The sequence below is a fragment of the Centruroides vittatus genome, unplaced genomic scaffold (genome assembly GCF_030686945.1).
Source record: "Centruroides vittatus isolate TY-2023 unplaced genomic scaffold, ASM3068694v2 contig_391, whole genome shotgun sequence".
Classification (NCBI taxonomy): Eukaryota; Metazoa; Arthropoda; class Arachnida; order Scorpiones; family Buthidae; genus Centruroides; species Centruroides vittatus.
In genome coordinates this window covers 638,966-660,111 of record NW_027122207.1, presented here as the reverse complement: position 1 = coordinate 660,111, position 21,146 = coordinate 638,966, and the positions used below count along the sequence as shown (strand labels likewise).

At 29.6% G+C, this 21,146-nt stretch overlaps 1 protein-coding gene across 5 annotated transcripts in view; it reads left to right on the top strand.

Moving 5' to 3' along the window:
• The window catches only part of LOC136975875 (IQ motif and ubiquitin-like domain-containing protein), a 31,020-nt gene that overhangs the window by 3,898 nt on the left and 5,976 nt on the right, over positions 1–21,146 (top strand). For 2 of the 5 annotated variants that reach the window (XM_067271024.1, XM_067271019.1), the window contains exons 1-9: positions 7,542–7,672; positions 8,316–8,434; positions 11,663–11,704; positions 12,552–12,711; positions 15,022–15,187; positions 16,380–16,590; positions 16,660–16,835; positions 16,904–17,071; positions 18,552–18,728. In XM_067271024.1, the coding sequence (XP_067127125.1) occupies positions 8,380–8,434; positions 11,663–11,704; positions 12,552–12,711; positions 15,022–15,187; positions 16,380–16,590; positions 16,660–16,835; positions 16,904–17,071; positions 18,552–18,728 (1,155 nt within the window). In that variant the 5' untranslated portion in view covers positions 7,542–7,672; positions 8,316–8,379. Of the gene's footprint in view, positions 1–7,541; positions 7,673–8,315; positions 8,435–11,662; positions 11,705–12,551; positions 12,712–15,021; positions 15,188–16,379; positions 16,591–16,659; positions 16,836–16,903; positions 17,072–18,551; positions 18,729–21,146 lie in introns of those variants that run through there. The other 3 variants (XM_067271020.1, XM_067271022.1, XM_067271021.1) reach the window with 2 other exon arrangements.

Below are 21,146 nucleotides of genomic sequence, written 5' to 3'. Positions count from 1 at the left end.
AATGGTTTTTCTATGCATTCTGTGCCCATTTAACAAAGATTTTCGAATTAACTGATTTTTATTACACGACAAATGCTCATTGTTAATGAAAAAGTATTAAAAATTTATAATAATTCGATTTTTGTGGGCCCTTGACATTTGGGGCCCAGGGCTTAAGCCTATTAGTCCCTATGTAGATCCGCCCGTGTGCGAGAACCAGAAATTTGCTCACACCAGCGAGATTTCTCGCTTCTCGCTTGTGCATGTTTTCCTTTGTGAGAACTATATCGCTCTCAACCTCTCGCTCGCTACTAAATTCGCGTCTGCATAGTCACATCCAGGTATTAGAGAGGTTGCGTCCGAAGTTTTCATCTCTAAAACGTGAACGTCAAACGTTGAGCGTCGCAATCTTGTAAGCGTAGAAGTTTGACAATGGCGTTTGGAAAGTCAATGGAATCACGCTCGACATTCCAAACGCCATTGACAAACTTCTAGGCTTAAAGGAAAGCGGCGCCAAACGTCCGACGTACACGTTTTAGCGTTTAAAACTTCGGCCTCAACCTCTCTAATGTCTCGTGGAAGTTGCAGGCATCTTACCGGATTACTTTTGTATCAAAATTTTGTGTTCAAACATTACCACAGTGAGAGTAAAAATTATAGCTGAATAATAAAACACCAACGGGTTTTTTTTAACTTTCTGCTCTGTGGGCACTAAAAGGGCCTCTTTTTAGCAAGCCCATTATGGATTTGCCAGGCCCAGAACTTTGCGGCCGGCTGGTGATGGACGGAGTGATCCGACATATCTAGTCGTTTCACTCCCGTGAAAAATTTTTGGGAATTTTTCAATCCGTCCCGGGTCTCCGCCCAGAATAGTAGGTTCCCACGTTCACCGTCGGCCCGTCGGCCATCCGGCTGTCGCCACCAACGGGTTGTACTGACATGTTGGATTGTACAGGAAATGCCTTAACTTCAAACTTCATGTTATCTGAAATGTTCCTTATCCTACTCGGCCGTCTGCCACCTTAAACGGATAATTGCGAGTCTACTGTGTTCAATTTTCTTTTTATTGGCAATTGTACTTTAAAATTTTAATACTCTGTAAGAAGAATTTCAGATTTTTTAAAAACTTTTCTCCTTTAGTTTCCTTTGATTATATTTGTATTTTTCTTACAAATAACGATGAATATCAGTAATTTTTAAATATAAATAAGGAAAGTTTTAGAAATGATCTAAATCAAACAGGCACAATCTAACTTTTATATTAAGACATCATTAATCGTTTGAAAGTTGAATTTTCCTCGTATTATATTGGAAAGAGGTTTTCGTACATTTATAAAGTTTCCATTATATGCTATTCCTTTTTCTCCATTAGCACATTGTTTGTGTTAGGGTGCAAGTGCGACTCCTTGCACCACAAGTGACACCCTTAATTTTCGCTACTTAACAAACTCAATTTAAAAAATTAACTGTTTCATAATTAGAACTACAGTAGTTAGACGCCTTGTCTGGCCTCTGGCAAACCATTTATGAAATATTACTTAGAATTTTTCCCCACATAGATTCGTTCCGGAGAGTAGTAGACTGAGAGTATAGTTTGGATATCTTCCCCCCTCCGCTTTGCCATCTGGCTGTCCAAATATCAGTGGCGTGCCGTCATTGGAAGCGATGGAAGCGCTGCTTCCACCTTCCAATGACCTTCCCTTGTATTTTATAAAATATAAATTTTCATATTTTAACGTACTTTGAATTAATTAAAATTAATATTTTATTATAACTGCATTATGTATCTTTCACAAATTTCTATACTACATGTGAAAAAAACGATAAGATTGCTATTGTATATTCGAATAATTCGGTGTCGGAAGGAATGTCGAAACGGGGTCAGTTTCCAATCAGCCAGATTATATAGGCATTGGCACATGCGGTTTACAGAGCACCAACCTCACCCGGTTTAGCTGGTAGAAGCGACACACGCGTAAAGCGTTCAATTTTATATCCCGGAGCGGTTCTGGGCTGTTAGCCGCCTGCTAGATATTCGGCCACCTTCGCCCGATTATGTGAATCATGAGCAGACTAGATCAACTGCGGGCAACCCCCGGCCCGCGGGCCAGCTACGGCTCGCGAAAAGTTTCTATCCGGCCCGCGAGATCTTTAATAGATTATTAAATTGGAAAAATAACTAATTTAATTGTTATTTTTCCAATTATTTGTAATTTTCGAAAACGATAATAGAAATACAGTAGAGCATCGATTATCCGTCCCCCGATTAACCGACTTATCGGTTAACCGACCGCGTTCTAGTCGGCAAATTCAAATGTCCGCTAGTGATGTGGCGCTACAATATTTGGTTATGTCTTGGCTACTTTAATATTATTTTTGTTAAATTTTTGCATGTTTTAGCTGGCAGCACTGGCTCGACCATGAAAGGGAGGCTAGTATTTAAACTAGGGCTAATACACTATACTAATAATGTATTTTTTCATACTTTTCGGTTATCCGACCAACTCCAGTCCCCAATTAAGTCGGATAATCGATGCTCTACTGTAAATGTACTAATTAACTTTTTATTTACTTATTTCATATTTGCAGACTAAAAAAAATTACAAGTCACAAGAAGGCGTCAATTAACTACTACGGCCCGCGGAAAAAAACGTAAAATTTATTCTGGCCCATGTTATAAAAAGGGTTGCCCACCCTAGACTAGATTTATAACAACCCAACCGATAGGAGTTTACTGGCATGTTTTTATGATAGTTCTGTATAGTTGACAGGAGTTAAAAAAAACTCCATTAAAATATTTGATATATTTATTCTGTATTTATTTTGCTCTCCCATCTTATATTACTTACGGATTTTAATGTTAAACCGGTGATATTACGATTTAGTATGTCCCATCTGTAAAGGGATGCAGAAAAAACGTGTACAATTCTAGTACAGTGTTAAAAAATTAACTGTTACATTGGCAGCATCATTTACAACCAAATTTAATGAATGAGACATACAATGGTACAAAAAAAGCTCTAGAATTTATTTTCCTTAAATCTATGATTTATATATCCATTGTCATAAAAATTTGTCTTTCCAATGTTTCCCCAAGACTACAGATATTCAGGTACAAAGTAACTGGTTTCGACTTATTTCTACTAAGTAGTTAAATAATTAAGAGCTTAGGAAATGGGGACATAAATAAAACCCTGCTGAAAGAGCCAGAATTTTACTTAAACAAAAGCTTAACCGAACCAATCACTAGCTCAGTACAGTGGGGAACTGATTTCCGTGTACACCTGGTACTAAAACGAATTACAGTAGTTAGAAAACAAATGACTATTAAGTTTAACATATTTACATTTATGGTGAGAAACGTTTAGAATTTACAACAGCCCTGTGGCGTCCTTTGAGATATACTAGTGGTGAGACAAAAGAGGTATTTGACATTGACCGGTATCGGCACCCTCGGGATTTGGCAGCCTGCGTGCATGCACGCGCCGCACACCTACCAGGATGTCTCTGATTCCATTCATTAGCCACTCGTAGGGAGCTATTTCACTAAGTGGATTGTTTTAAGATTTAAAGTAAAGAGTATTTTGTTATTTTTATGTACGTTTCTTCACAAAGTTATATTTAATTATAAGTTTCTTTAAAAGTATATTCATACAATTGAAGAATTTTTTGTACTAGGTATGTATATTTGTCACACATTTTGTTTTACCAAGTAAGTTTTTTTTATAATTTTAATTTTAGCCCTTATATCGTGGCTAGTGATTAAAAAATTTATTTTAAAAAAGTTTAGGCTCAAGACCGTATAATGAAAAAGAAAACATTATTAAAAGAGAAAGACCAATGCCTAAATTAAATATAAATACGTCAACAAAAAAATTTCGACATTTTGACGATAAAATTTATGACGAATGACGATTCTTTCGTAAAATTGAAGCAATTTGGAAATCAAAATAGAATAGAATTTAACATTGGTAGACAATATAAAATAAATATTGAAAATTATAACGAGATAATTACGATTAATTGATATATCTAAATTAATAGATGTTATATGTTTTTTCTCAAAGCAAGAATTGGCATTTAGAGGGCATAGGGAATTTATTGAATCTAATAAGAAAGTTCAATATAATTACCTCTGTTATTTATTAAGTACGTCAGATAATCTATTAAAAATACATTTAAAGAAGTATACGGTTTTTACTGGCTTATCGAACAAACGAATACGAACGTGCCCTGACGCACAATTAATTGATTGCCCCTGTAAGTCGGCTTCTTACAGAAACACAGCTTCCCTATCATCAAATGCCACGGCACGCCACTGCTAAATATCAGTGTAAACGCGGTTATCGACACTCCGATTTTATCGTATTAAAAATGCTAGTAACATACATTATTTATCATTAATTTTAAAATATCAACTTTAATGATATACAAAACATAACACATGTATAGAGACACATATAAACGTAATAATTTCTTCGTACTCCTGTTGCTTATAATAATGATCTATATAAAAAAATATACTTGAATACAAGCTTTTTAAATACTTGAACTTCATAGATAGGTTTTCAGAAGTGTAATATCAACACAACTTGTTCTTTAATCGTTTAAAACGTATTGCTTTAGACCCGTTGTTAATCATAAGTGTACGAAGAAAGTTAGGAAGAAAACTTAAGAAAACGCACAGTAGTTCGTGTTTCCAATGTCCAGTTGTGTAATTGTCGATTCCAATGGTATTCACCGCGATTTTATTCAACTCGTTACTAGAAACTATAAAATATCTTAGTGGTCCAAAATATTTTTCAAAAGAATTTATCATATTGGTCGAGACGAAACAAGGAACAAAGGATTGAACGTAAACGTCGTCTTTTCTGAATTCCCAAGAAATTGCCCTGCCGAAGCGATCTGAAAATGCTTTGCAAGACTTCTTTGGTCGTTCTCCCTCAATCACGCTTCCCGAATGGTTGGTTCCTAGGTACTAAACGTAACGAGACTCTTACCTGGAGCGCGAGAAAAGTCTAAATCGAAGATGAATTCGATCTTCCACCGATCATAGGACGACTTCCTTCCGCGATTTATGGTTTCTGCCTGGCAGTTTGATATAAACAATGGGTGTCCGACTACAAACGACTTTTACCTATGTTTTTTTAAACTAATAAATTTTTCTCTAAATTAATCGTTTTTTCGTGTCTTTCGTGACGGGTCAGACCTGTCCGGAACCTCACATTTTCATAAAAGTTTTAAACAAATATTGGAAATGACAAAAATAAACAATTTATGTATTTTGGTTTAAAAATACAAATAATACATACATAATACAAATTGATACGATACAAACAATGATAGAAAAACTTGTTTTATTAATTTTTTATAAACTCTATTCGGCGATTTTTTTCCGCAAAGTCGTTAATTACTTTATCATAAAAGTCGCTGGTCGTCGACTCCATTAACGTATTTGAAAGCTCTTTTTCTATCGAAAGCAACGCTAGCGACGACAATTTTTCTTCCGACCGAGTGTTCCTGGCCAATGTATGAATTTGCTTCGTGGTCGAAAAACTGCGCTCAGCAGACCCACCGGTAGATGGTACCGTAAATATTAATGATATTATATCATATAATTCTTTTAGTATGTCTTTGTTCGGATCGACATTAATTATAATATGTTTTATGTTTAAGAGTTACTTGTCAATATAGTCCGAACACGAATATAAATATTGCGATTCGCTAAGGGATAGAAATTCTAAAGATTTTGTGTCTGAAAATCTGTCAATATAATTACAGTATAATTAAAAAAATTATAATTAAATATAACTTTGCAAAAAAACGTACATAAAAATAACATTGAATACTCTTTACTTTTTAAATCTTAAACAATTCACTTAGTCAGAGAGCTCCCTACCCAGTCGCTAAGGGATAGAATCGTTGGAAGCGTTACACGTGTGTAGCTTCCACCAGCTTTTTTTTTTTTTTTTAACTCTTTCCGCCCTGTGGGCACTAAGAGGGCCTCTTTTAGTAGACCCATTATGGGTTCGGCCAGGCCCACAATGGAGCGACCGGGTGGTGAGGGACGGGGCCCGACATATCCGAACAGACCACCCCCCGAAAAATGCCTGGGAATTATTCGACCCGTTCGGATTCGATCCCGGGTCCCCCAGAGCGGTAGGCTGCCACCTTGACCGCTCAGCCATCCGGCCGCTTCCACCAGCTAAACCAGGTGAGGTTGGTGCTCTGTAAAGCGCATGCGCCAATGCCCTCTGGCTGGTTTACACCATTCAGTTATTCTCGCCGTGTAAGCTGTCTTGTAAGCGCTTCCATTCCTCCACTGATATTCGAATATACAATAGCAATCTTATCGTTTTTTTCACATGTAGTATGGAAATTTGTAATAAGATACAATGCAGTTATAATAAAATATTATGCAGTTATAATGCAGTTACAATAAAATATTAATTTTAATTCATTCAAAGTACGTTAAAGTATAAAAATTTATATTTAGAAACTATAAGGAAAGGTCATTGGAAGCTGGAAGCGGCGCATCCACCACTTCCAATGACGGCACGCCACTGCCAGATAGAGAATTCGCCTTTCCGTGGAAAACCGTATTCGTAAAAGTACAGAATCAAGAACGCGTTAGTAGTTCGACGAGAACTCGGTGTGGAACGGTTCCTCATAGTTCCGAGTCCGGAACAGTTTCTTTGGAACGGTTCCGATAGGAATTACCCACCTTTAGTATGAATCATACAAATTTACGTCACGTTTCTAAATAACCATTGTCGGTTCCCATGAGTCGGACAACTTCGTTCATTGAGCCCAAAAATCCTTAATCTTCTTTTTTAAAATCTTTTTAAAATTTTAAATATTTTTTAAAAGTTATATTTAAAAAAAAAAACTTCCAAAAAGAGCTTTTTCCCCCTTCTAATGCAGATTTGGAAGTGAAAAATTCAGAGGTAACAATAGAAGCATTTTTGTGTTGCAGATTTTAATTGACTCAATTCAAAATCGGCATTGGAAGAAAAGGAAAAGAGCTCTTTTCGGAAATGTATTTCTTTTTTATTTTTAAATATAACTTTTAAAAAGATTAAAAATAAATGCCCATTCCATTGCTATTTTTAACCTTTTATTTTAATTTAATCATCTTTTTCCGCCCGTGCGTGTTATATTACTATATTCCTAATGAAACACTGTACAGAACAGCGCTGTCCAACTTATTATAGCCCGCGGGCCATATTTTCTTCACCAAACATTTCGGGGGCCAAGAAGGTTGATAAATGAAAAGTCAGTTTATGTTAATTAAAAAAATATTTTATTTACACTAAAAAGAAAACTTTAAAATATTCGTAATATATTAATGAGAACATTGTGGCCGTAATTTTCACATAGTAAAATAATTTTAATATTAATAATAATAATTTAGTAACATAAATTTATTCATAGTAAAATGTACTCGCGGGCCGTAAAAATAATTTGGCGGGCCGTATACCCCCCCCCCCGGGCCGCCAGTTGGACAGCCCTGGTATAGAACAAAAAACACAAAAGAGATGTTCTTACTTTTCATGTGAAATGCGTTTTAAAAATTGGCGAATTATATATAAACCGAAAAACGAATAAATGTATCAAAATATTGAATATTTGTCTAAAATTAAATCGAATGTTTTGATCAATCAATGGATAAACATGTGACTGAGTTGTCAAGGTGATGTTTATTAAATAAAATCAAAACAAACGAATACAATATTTCTGCATTGTTATAATTCTGTATAATATTGATGAAGGAATATGGTATTTTCTGAAGTTTATTATAGCTTTTTCATTGTATTGTTAATATGTTTGATTTGATTAATTTGCAATATTATATTGAATTATGTCAAGTATTATATGGGATGAAAAATTTCACCAATAGTCAATTCCTATATTTAACAAATTTCATGATACACAATACGATTAATTACTAATATGATATAAAATGGGATGATATTACTCCTAGCTAATGATATCGTTTTTTTTGTAAAGTCTGCTTTTTTATGATCCTAATGCATTTTTTAGCACAATGTTATGAACTGAAAATATATGCAAACTAAATTACCTGTTATATCCTTGAAATAACAATATTATTCAAGATATATATAATATCTTGAATAATATTGTTATTTCAAGGATATAATATTATATATAATATATAAAGTAATATATATATACATATATTACTTTATAATTAATAACAATGTACAGTTATTGATTAGAAAATAGTTATTAATAATTTCTTAAATATATACTATATAATGAATATTAGTACATAAATAAAAATATTATAAAATAAAAGTTTAATTGTTTTTCAGATTGTTACAGTTAATTACTTAATCTAAATTAGTGCTGTATCTTTCCTGTTTTAGATAAAGTAGTATGGATGAAAATTTGAATGATATGATTTCAGAACTTAAAATATCAAAAGATAAAGGTGAGAGAAATATTAATTTGTATTTATAATAATATTTTTTAATAATAAAAATTTGAATAAATGAGAGTCATTCATTACAATATCATATACATTATTAATATATCAAGTATTTATTATTATTATTTTTTTAAACAAGTAAATCGGTATTTAAAAACACAAATTAAAATACTATTATGCAAGATGATTTAAAATTAATGATATAAAATGTACAATATCAATAAATATAAAATTTTCTAAATTGAATCTTCTTTAGTACAGTGGTTCTCAAATTCAATATGTGACTGTGTGCTCAGATATTGGCATTGAGTGGTGCATATAATATAATAAACTTGCATTACCACAAGTCAATGCAAGATTATTATGTTTTTTTATGATTACAGCTTACTAGAAATATAGCTTAAGTAATTTTAAACTGAAATAAATTATTAGTTATTCTAATGGATATTTAAATACTGAGTGATCATAATTAACCTATCTCTATTCAACACTGTCTAGAGCAGGGATTCCCAACTTTTTTCATGTATAAACTGCTTTTAAGAAAACTTTTTTTCATCAACTTCCTTAAATATATATAAACACATATTTTAATAAATTTTGCATATTTGGAAAATGATAGTGAAAATGTATTTAATATATAAAATTACTAAATATATAAAATTACTTGTCCTGACTGACTGGGTGACTGATTGATTCATCATCACCCAGAGCAAACTGCTGAACCTAAGGATGTGAAATTTGGTATACAGTTAGGGTACGTCATGAAAACACACACTAAGAAGGGATTTTTGGAAATTCCTCCTGCGGGGAGAGGGAGAGGATTAAGGCTTAACCTGAAGAACAGCTTCTACTGTACTATTTTAGATGCGATTTTTTTGTTTTCAACTATTTTTAGTCTTCATTGAGTACTTAAGCATATTAAATTCATAACATTTCAAACATTGTTATAAATATTTTTATACATTTCGATTTTTTAACCAAATGTTCGAACTGTTTTAAATTTAAATTTGTTATTGCATATTGGTTCGATTATAGTACAATTGTAAACATTCCGGAAAATTGATCAAATTGAAAACAGTTTGTTTGATTCTCAGCAATCCTCGTCATTCTCAGCGGTAGGTGTTATATAACAATTACTATGGTTGTTGAAATACTCAATATAAATGGTGTTTGATTGTAAAATCCGTGTAGGTGATGTCGCGGAGTATCTAATTTGTTCATCAACTCTTTCCAAACTTTCGTTGATACTGACCCCATAGGGAAGTTCTGGTCTAGAGAAATATTTAACAGCTCCAAATACAACTAAATCCAGTATGGTGACATTTCAGGACACATAAAAGACATTTCCATAAAAAAATAACTAGTATCAAAACTTGCCAGTATGGCACTTTTGGTGCAGCAAGCAACAATATTTTATTTATAGAAGACACTCATGCTATACAGAGATGCAAGGAATACAGTTCAATTAGTCCCCATTCTGAAGGAATTGAAGGAGTAAAACCTGAATGCGATGAACAGTGTGCTCAGCTATTGGCATTGAGTGGTGACTGTAATTGATCCTCTGATACTTCTCATATGCAGTCTGATACTGTCTTTCAAATCTGCTATATTTGCAACATATTTTCTTTATACTTATGTTTTCTTTATAATTTCTAGTTGTGAGACACTTAAAAATACTTTTTAAGTGTCTCACAACTAGAAATTACAGATTAAGGTCAATAAAGAGAACAAGGAGGCCAGTCAGAAGAAAATGGATGACTCTAATCACTATATTCTATATGAAATATTGTTAAAAGTGCTGTACACAGCTGTCAATATATGAAAACTATCATGTACACCAATTTGCATGAAAGTAGTTGACTCAAGGCTGTTATAGTTGGGTTAAGACAAAAATGTTGAGCATCTCTTATCTCTGGGTCATCGTAGAGCATGTCACAACCCAATTGGGACTGCTATTCTTTGAAGAAGAATGATTCAAGAATAAATGTGGCTATGAAAACAAATGGTACTGTAACTTTAAGAGAATGCAAAGGAATATGTCAGAAAACATGAGGATTTTCTGTGGCTCAAATGCAACAGTTATGGGTGTTCACTATTCCACTAAGGTGAAAATGTGTCTCATCACTTAAAGAATTTTCTATGATTATTACACATCCATTTCCATTCTGGCAAAGAAGATCAATGCAAAGATCAGTTGAGCTTCCTTGCAAAAATGAAAGCTTTGATCTTTCTTGCGGAGATTTATCCTCCTTGCAGGACATTGTAACTTCCTGCAGAGGAGATTTATCCTCCCTGCAGGTGAATCTGAATTAAGGGGCCCCATGTACAGTGTTGACTTCAGACATTTTTCTTTGGGGGAATTTTTTGAATATTTTTTTACAAAAGATTGGTTGGGAGGCCCTTGTTGCTGGGGGCCCCAGGCAGGGGGCTTTTTTTGTCTATAGGATATTATGTGCTACTGTCTCCCTATAGTCTTCTGTTAGAAGAGCCCATTAATTTACATAATATTAAAATTACAAAAATTGTAAAAAGTTCTTGAAAAAGGGCTTCATCACTTTCAATTCTAAAATAAATATTTTAAAGAACTATAAAAACATTCATAGTTGATGAAATAGGGAAGATAAAACTCTGACTCCAGTAGTAGCCTACAAGTAAAGATTTGTGAAGTGTGCACTTCATCATTTGTAGAATTATTTCATCAATTATGAATGTTTTGACAGTTTTTTAAAATATTTATTGTAAAGTTAAATGTGATGAAGCCTTTTTACAAGAATTTTTTTTACAATTTTTGTAATTTTAATAAATTTTTATGACAATAAAATGCCAAAAATGCAACCACGGCAGTGTCATTGTTTTCATAAAATAGCTTCACAAGAAATGTACATTCTGACAAGTGATGGGTATCATAGCTAAGAATGATATTTAACAGTTGTGGCCATTTCTGTAGTCAGAACTTAGTTGTAACTCATCTGCTTATGCAAAGGAAACTGATTTTTCATTGCTTATAGCAGAAAAAGTGCCATAGTGGTGAGTTTTGATACTAATTTTTTTTTACAGAAATGTCTTCTATATGTACTGAAATTTGTCATACCAGATTTAGTTGCATTTAGACTGTTAAATATCTCTCTAGACAGTACTGGATAGAGATACTTTAATTACAATCATCCATTATATAAAGTAAGAAATATTTTCATTTATAAAGTAGTAATATTTTCATAAAAATTTTTTCAGAGGATGGAAAATTAAAAATTATCACTGTTACTGTAAAAACTGGTATGTTAATATGCATGCTAACTTTGAAATTTATTATTTTATTTATTTATTTTAAATTTTCATTTATTCTGTTAATTCATTGTAAAATAAAAATTACAAAATTTAAAATAGTAATTAAAAGCATAAATGTTAGAATATATGTTTTTGCACAGTTATTGTTAGCCAAAAATGAATAACTTGTGATTAAAAGAATAATTTTAATCACAAGTCATTTCTACCATTGTATGAGCAAATAGCAAGTGTCTGGTAACTTTTTCAGACAAAGTCCTTGTTTATACAATTACAAATTAATTATAAGTAACAGTCTACTTTCTATTACCCAAAAAATTGTAAAAAATTTATTTATTAACTTAATTTTTTTTTGTAATATAACTATAAATATACATGTTAATAATAATAATTATAATAATTATTATTTATTTTAGATTTTTAGACATTTTAAAATATGGTATACAAAGAAATTTTTTAAACCCATTTTCATAGTTGTTGTTGGGAATGCAAATGTGTATGTAGTGTAGATTACAAGTAACTTTTTGATAGAGTTTATATTCCAATTTTTAATTCTAATTAATTTTTTCTATTTAATATCTTACCCAAGGGTTGTCTGCTATTATTCATTCAAAATAATATACATCCCTTGTTAGTATAATATATTAGTTTTTTGAATGAAGAATATTAGTTAACATTTTATGACAATTTAAATTTTATTATTATATGAAGAATTTTATAATAATTTGAATTAAAAATTTGATTTATATTATATAAGTATATAAATATATTTGTACAGATGATATTTTTTATTTTAAAAAAACCTTCTTTAACACTAATTATTTAAAAACTTTTACAGAAAAAGATGTAAAATTATTAAATGTAGAAATTGTATCTGAAAACAAAACAAAAGCTTATCTTGGTGGTTATCGCAATATTGAAACTGGAGTTAAATATTTTAATGCAAATTCACAGACAACATTGCCCTTAAAAACAGGAAAAAAAGAATGTTTTTCTCGGTAAGTTTAGATTTAAATTTATACTTATTTGCAGACAGTTTAATAAATACTGTTTTACTTATTTGCATATGGTTCCTGCTTTATTCAAGCAAAAACATTCTTATTAAACACTAACTCTGCTTATCCTCAGGGATAAGAAGACATGATTCCTGAAATGAGCTCAGCAAGCGTAAAAGTATTAAGGACTTTTTAGAATGTTTGGGTTTTAGTAAAGTAGTAACTGTGTGTAGTTGTTACTTGTCAAGAATTTGAGATTAATATTGGACTAGTTCATTTTCCATATAATAAAGTTTTTTAAAATATACATAAAAGAATTATTTTTTGTAAAGTTCATTATTAGATTAGATTTCAGCACAACTACAGTAGAGCATTGATTATCTGAAACAATTCAGGACTGGGGTTGTTCAGATAATCGATTTTTCAGATAACCAATCATGTACCAAAAAATATATTAACCTATCCCATGTCAAAATTCGTTCAAATCCTGGCGCGTCCTTAAGTACCCTCTCATGGTCGTGCTAGTGCTGCCAGCTGAAACAGGCACACCAACAAAAATAATATTGGAGTAGCCTAAGACATAGCCAAATATTGCAGCACCATGGCAATAGTGGAAATTTAAATTTGCTGACTGAAACGCTTTCAGTTAACCGATGTTTCGGTTGATCGATATTTGGATAATTGATGCTCTACTGTATTCTAAGTTTTAAGAATATCATTTCAAAGGAAGGAAATAATTTGAAAATGTTTAAAATTTCAAAAACAGGGAATGAAGATAATTATTACTAATTCAATTTTAAAATCTTAAATTTATAAATTATCTAAACACATTGATCTGAAGTTTATTAACAACAAGTTTGTTAAAAATTTGAAATTTAAGCTATATTGCAAAACTATATCTATTATATTACAAATGAAATGAAAATAGAAAAACACAATATATAAATGTAAAATTATTCTCTTCTTGGAAACAGATTAAAACCTAACATAAACAAAGGATACTAGCAGCCTTTAATTGGACCATAATGTGGCTATTATTTATTAATATTTAATTATTAAATTAAATACAAGATGGCAGTTTAACTGCATACCTTTAGTCAGAATTATATATCATTACAGTTAATTAGTCATATTATAGCTTGATTAAAATCTGGCAGCATCCTTAGTTTATTACTACAGTATACTCCTGATTATCTTGGCTAATTAACAGTAATGGAAGTATGGATACTGTAGAAACATGGATAATCCACAAGTCCGGTTTAATGAAAGCAAATTGATTTTTCTTTTATTTAGTGTTTAATTTAATATTAAATTTAACATAATGGTTTATATGTTATGAATAAAATACATTTTAGAGTGATAATCAATTAATAAGCTTTAGATATGATTAGACTTGAATAAAACTTTCAAAGTAAACAGAAAATTCAGAAAAATTTATTGAATAGTGCCTCACAGTTCACTATTAATTTCTTGTATTGTTAACCGAGAATGACAAGTTGCCAGCTAATTTTGCATATTAATGATTTATTGATAAGGAAATTATTCAAAATATTTTCTTCAAACAATTTTACAACTTATTAAATAAAAAGTTAAACAATTTAAGTTATGCCTTGGCATTCTGGAAGTAGTTCTGATGTTCAATATATCATTTTAAATAGCAAAAGTTAACAACACAGATTTTTTTATATTAATACTATTTGTATTCCTAATGTAAATTTTTATCAAGACATAAGTATGGATGGAAATCTGCAAACCAGATAATCGATAGTATACTTTATATAGTGGACTTGGCTTATATGTAGTTACTAACATAAATATACTGGTGGTATTTATATAAAAATTTGCAAAATTTTTGTAATTGAATGATTTATAATTCAAATACTTGACTTAATTGACAATTATAAGCTTAGTTATAAAAGATGATATTTAATTGTACATTTCTTTTAAAAACAATTTTAAAAAATGAGAACTAACATAATAAACTTTGTCTTGTAAATAATTTAATAACAGTTATTTGTTTATATAATTTTTAATTTTCCTTAATGGAATACTTTATAACATTTGTTTATCATTTTACAGACTATTATATTTATTATTTTTCAATCTACAAATTTTCATTGTATCTTTTTTAATGTGAACATTTTTAAATGAAAATTTTCATTTATTTGAATGTAATATAAATTTTTTAAATATTACATTATTATTGTTGGATCTTTGTATATTAACATAATAAATTTTTTGTTATTTGTTTAAATGAAAATAAATTTAGAGGTTTACTTATTAATTTAATTATTATTGTTATATTTTTGAAAGATCTACACAAACCATTTGGACTAAGCATCAGTCTCAACAAGTCTGCAAAGAAACATTTACTCAAACTCCAAGAAAAGGTTTTTACTTTTCTTCATTTGGTGAAAAAGTTATTTCTGCTAGACCTTATAAAAGCAGTGATGAAATCTTTGCTCTTAAACTTCAGACTGTAAATACTTTTTATATACTGTATTTTATTCTAATTTAATACAACAAGAAAATATTCAGTATACATATATTAATATACTGAAAGTTTTAATATGAAGAATCCTTTCAGTTAACTAATTATTCTTAATAGCTAACTACTAAAACAATTAATTATTCTTTCATTATAAAGTGGCAAAAATTAATTAAATTTTTAGTATGTTTAAATAAGTAACAAACAATATATAAAATTATAAAAGCAATAGAATAACAAAATACAGCAACAAAATTATAATTTTCATTGGTGATTGTATTCTAGAAAAAGCTTTTAAAAAAATTTGATTATTTCTGATAAAAAAGTTAATTGTTATCCATAAAAAAGGTAGATTTAGTAAATAGTATTTATTTGATTATTAGCATTTTAAAATATAATCCAGCAATGGCAAACCTTTTTCCAAAAGTGGACAAAAATTGAATTCAAAAATTAGTAACTCCAAATTGTGGGTCTAATATTTAACTTGAATAATTAAAAAAATAAAAAGTTCTTACAAATTTTACTTTATTTAACTTTTTAATCTATATCAGGAAAAAACAATTACACTATATAGAGTGTTCATAAAGTTTGTGTGCAACTTAAAAAATTTATAACTTTATTAGTATCTGTGATAGAGAAATTGTGTAGAATGTATTGGAAATAAGAGAATCTTTATGAACATCCTGTATAAGAGAAATAATATTTAGTTTAATGGGAAATCTGCTGTTGTTTATTTGATGTTTATTTTTCTATTTGAAGTTTGTAATTTGTGGTCTTTAAGACTTTCATGACAACTTTAGGACCTTGCTTTCACACTACATATGCAAAGTTTGAAATCTATCAAAAATTTTTTTATAATTTATAAAAATCTAATACTTTCTAAACATTCAATGAAGGTACCCTGAAATCATTGCATGGATCATGGGTTTTCCATTGCTAATATAATCCATTTCAGTTTCTCAATAAATATATACCTGGTATATACACATATGTAAATATTAAATCTTTCTCAAGACTTTTCACTATTGAATTTGCTTTTCTTTTAACGTTTTTTTCTATCATTATTATTATTTTATCATAATTATTTATGTAAATATTTTATTTTTGAATTAGAATTTAAATATTTTTAAAAATATATCATAAATAAAAATTTATATATATTTTTAATCAATTTATATTTTAGATTAAAGTCCTTCAAAGACATTGCAGGAAATTTGTGGTTAAACGTAGATGGATGAAAATACAGAATCAAGTTCTGGAAAGTAAAAAGTGGAAAAGAGCAAAGAAACTAGAAAGAGACAGAAACAAACAAAAATTGAAAGAACTTGAAGAAAAATGCAAACTTCATCCTGAAAAAAGAGTTGAATTTGAAATTTTGTTCAACCGACTTCAAAGTAAAGAAGAATTAACTTTATCTAATCTATTGTCTTTTGTTATTATTAAATCATATATTTTTTTTATAGTTGCATATTTAAATCAAGTTAAACAGATTAATGATACAAAATGGGGAGCTGAACGTTATGCCGCTTTGAGTATGGTTACTGATATAGAAGCAAATATTATTCGAGAAATAAATGCAAAAAGGAAAATTGCTATGGATAACAAAAGTACTAAAAATAAAATAGCTTTTCTAAAGAAGGTAAAATTATTTTATAAATTTAAAGTATTATTTTTGATAAATGTTTCAAAATTTATTTTTGCAAACAGGCAGCAGCTCCCAAAGTGTGGAAATTAACTACAGGCGAATGGAATGTAGAAACTGTAAACACACTTAAAGGTCAAGAGCTAAAAGATTTATACTGTACATTAACATTGCCTTATTTGAAACGAACAGAAAGAATTGATGCTCTTTTAACAATGATACAGATTGTTCAAGTAATTAATTAAGATTTAAGTTTTGTATAATTTAATAATATAAATATATTTTTTAATATAATTTATGTAGAATTTTGGATTGAATAATATGCAGTCAAACCTCTGTTTCAAACATAATTCATTCCTAAAAGTTGTTTGTAAACCAATTTGTTCTAAAACTGAAACAAATTTTTCCATAAGAAAATATAAAATGGATTAATCTATTTCTGATTTCCAAAACAAAGCTGCCTTTTTACCTTTTTAGCTGTATTTCATGCATAAAAATACCTACAAATGCAATGTATATAATATTACATTGCATTTGTAGGTATATTAATATATAATATAATATTACATTAATAAATTTTTGTTATTTAATTTGACTTAAGCATCTTTAAAGACAAATCCTTGGATGCTATCTGCATTACATCAATTTCAAGTAATGTGTTTTATTAATTAATTTGATTTAAATTCAACTGCAGCACATACTGAAAAACAGAAATAGCATCTTTTCTGCATGCATGTTAAAATCTAATTTAAATAGCAATGTCATTGATGATTTGTGTTGTGACATCTAATGATATGAGGTGATCTTGGCATCACCAACTTCTGAATCTGTAGTCCTGTTGTTGATTGGTCAGGCCATCCATTTTTTCAACATAGGAAGTATAGGGTGTTGACCATTTGTGTCTCTCTAATATGTGGCAGGCTTTTGCTGAGTAGCTTGTTTGGCAAGGTTTGTGAACTGATTTGTTTAAAAAGTGAAATGTTTGAAAACCAAGGTTTGACTGTAATTAACTATTACATAATTTTCATAATCTTTTTGCATCCTTAATACCAATTATAACACTAAGGTCCTGTCTCTCTCTCTCTCTCTCTCTTTCAAGACTATCCATAAAAATTTCTGAGGATTCCAAGTCCTCAGAGGAATAGAGTGGCAATTTTACTACTACAGCCCAGCCATATATGGCAATCTAAAAAGTTAGTTGAAAATGTGCAAAGAAATTTCAATTAAAGCATGCTTCAATTAATGTACAGTATTAAATTTTAATGTTAAGCATTGTTGTCAGCCAAATAGTTTCAATAGTTCAATTTTAGTTTGATTTAATCCCAAATCTCCAAAGGTGGTCATTTGTGAATTGTTACTTTCAATGATATTGTTAACAAGTCAGTGAAACTTCAATTGTAAATAATCTGTTTTTATAGGGGTTTTATAATATATAAGATCATTGAGATTCAGTTCAGAATATTGTAACTGGATGAACAGAATGTTAAATACATCATTCCTATCCTATATTCTTCAGTTGATTCTATTACAGTGTGCATATACAGATAGATGTACTGGTCTTCTGATGCACCTCCTTAAATATCAAACATTATATATTATTGACTTAAAATACTTAATAAATGTTAAAATTTATAAACATATTTGTATTTATTTAATTATAAACAATAGTATTTTTATAAATATTAATGTTTGCTTTATGTGTTAATTATATAGGCACATGACTGTGAATTAACAAAAGAACTTATACATTTAGCTGAAAGAGAAATCAGTCTTTTAGAAAGAGGAATTAAAGATGAAACTTTACAAGGACTACATCTACGTATTTTAACATTATTCTGGAGTTATGTTAGTCAACCATTATTTAATCCAGAAACATCAAAATTAAGCAATGTAAGTTAAATTTTGTTTTAAATTTAAAATAATTTACTTTTAATTAATATTAATTTTAGAAAAAGTAATCTTTGATTTGATTACTTTTTCATGAAATTATAGTTTTTTTAAGTTTAAATTAATGTTGGATAATCAAGAAAATTTTATTAAATTATTGAAAGAACATTCAATTTAATTTAAATTCATTATTAAAATGTTGACTATTATGAAAATGATTAATTTTACATTTTACTCTGTGAAGTTTTCTCTGTCTTCCTTTAATTGGCAATTATCTTTCTTCCAACACTCATTTTTAATTTTGAATGTTCTTAGATTAGAAAAAATAATCAGTTCTTTACACTTATATAAGTTTGATGATCTAAAAATGTATTCAATTTGCGATAAAAGTTGATAAAATTAAAACCAAAATTCATTTTAGAAACAATTTTAATTTAATGACATTTTAATTAATTTTAGTGAGTTATTTATCATTTTCAGATACTTCAAAAAATTAGTAAAACAGTAAATAAATTTATTTATTTTTTAAAATATATTTTAATGAAATAAACATGAATTTAAAAAATATTTATTATATGAATCTAATTATATTTCAACGCAAATAATCACGCTAGTAATTTCAGTTGCATTAACCATAAATGCATTTATTAATACAATACTGGACTAAATATTCAGCATACTTAGAACCAAAAGTAGTCCAGATGTCTGGATACAGGATAAATATACACTTAAACTATAAAATAAACAATGGAAAATAAAGAACAAAAACTGTCTTTAACAAACTGTATGCCAGCTGTCACAGTGGAACTGGCATTGTGCAATTGTAAACATCACAGAAACCAAAACAAAGTTGCTGCATGGTGAATTACAGTTGTGCTATTGTAGTGAGTATGGTACCGGTAAAGATCGGTCTCACAATTCGTGAGGGAACGCAAGGGTCGTACAAAGAAAACACACACGAATATTATGAAGGAATTATTTACCTTTATATATATAAAAAAAATTGTATAACAAACAAAACACCAATATACTAATTACAAAACTAAAAACCCGCCTAGCCTAATCGTAATATTTACAGAATGTGACACTGATGAGTACATGCTGAACGGACCAAATTTCGTTGAATATTGTTCTATCAGAACAAGGCGCTTTACAGCGGGAACGGCGTACTATACACTCTTATGGGTTATCCCCCTTATCACAATTCACTCAGCAACCGTTATTATGCTCGGGGTAGACTTTCCTTGTCGATGCACATGGATTTGCCCAAGACCCTGAGTCCAGCTACTCTCGATCCTTCCTTGCTTACCTCCCTTGTCCAAGCTTACTCACTTCCGTATCAGTCCACTAGCGTGCTTCCATTCTGACCCTGGTGAAGTCCCAAGCCACAAAAAAGAGCTCCTGCATGTTCGACACTCCCTTTTATATCCCCCCGCCATCCGGGGCCTTTAGCCAGTCACGTGAGGGCGTCGCACCCAACCCCAGACCAACGAGCGGTTGCCGAAAACAGAGGTACGTGACAATGGAAAGTTTTACACAAAAATAACGTGACAATGTAATTTACACAAAAAAAACGCGACAATGTATGGCTCCCAAGCAGGGCCAATCCTGATACACGCGAGAAAAATAAAGAAAAAAAAATGTACGTATACAAAATAGTGACGGAGCACTACACTATAATCCTCCAAATTCAAAACTATATAGTCAGTTTCAAAAATAGCTGATTTTCTAGTAATTGTGAATTTCTAGAAGCTGGATATTTGTCTGACACTACTGTAATTGATATTTCTTGAATTTTAATAAGTATTATAAGTAATTATCAAATGAAAGTTCTTTGAGTGATTATTTTTGTTGAATTGATTAAAATATATTACTTTAGAATTTAAAAAAAATTAAAGTACAGTATTGCTAATTATTTTTCTTGTAAAATAAATTGTTTCAATGCAAAAAAATTCTTATACTGTATTAAAATAAATTTTTAATATGCATATTACCTTTTCAATTATTATGTTTTTCTTTACTTTGTATATACTTTATAGAACTTTATATAAATGTTTGATCAAGTAAAATCATCAAAAATGTAATAAACAAATATCATATCATGTATATAATAATGAATTTTCAAAATAATAAAACAATTTATTTTAAATTTTATCTTTACTCTTATCTTAAAATTACCTTTTCAGAAAAATACAATTTCTTCAAACAAATTTTCTTATTAATTGATAATTGCCTTTCAGCAAGTAAGATCAGTGATGCTTTAAACTAAAGAAAAATTACACTTAAAAAATAGAAAAACTAAATGAAGCTTTAACAATCTTTCTTTTGTAAAGTTTGTTGGAGGTTTGCAATTGAAAATTATTAAAACTTTCCTATTAAAAAATATAAATATAAATCATAATATTTATTAAATTTAATCTC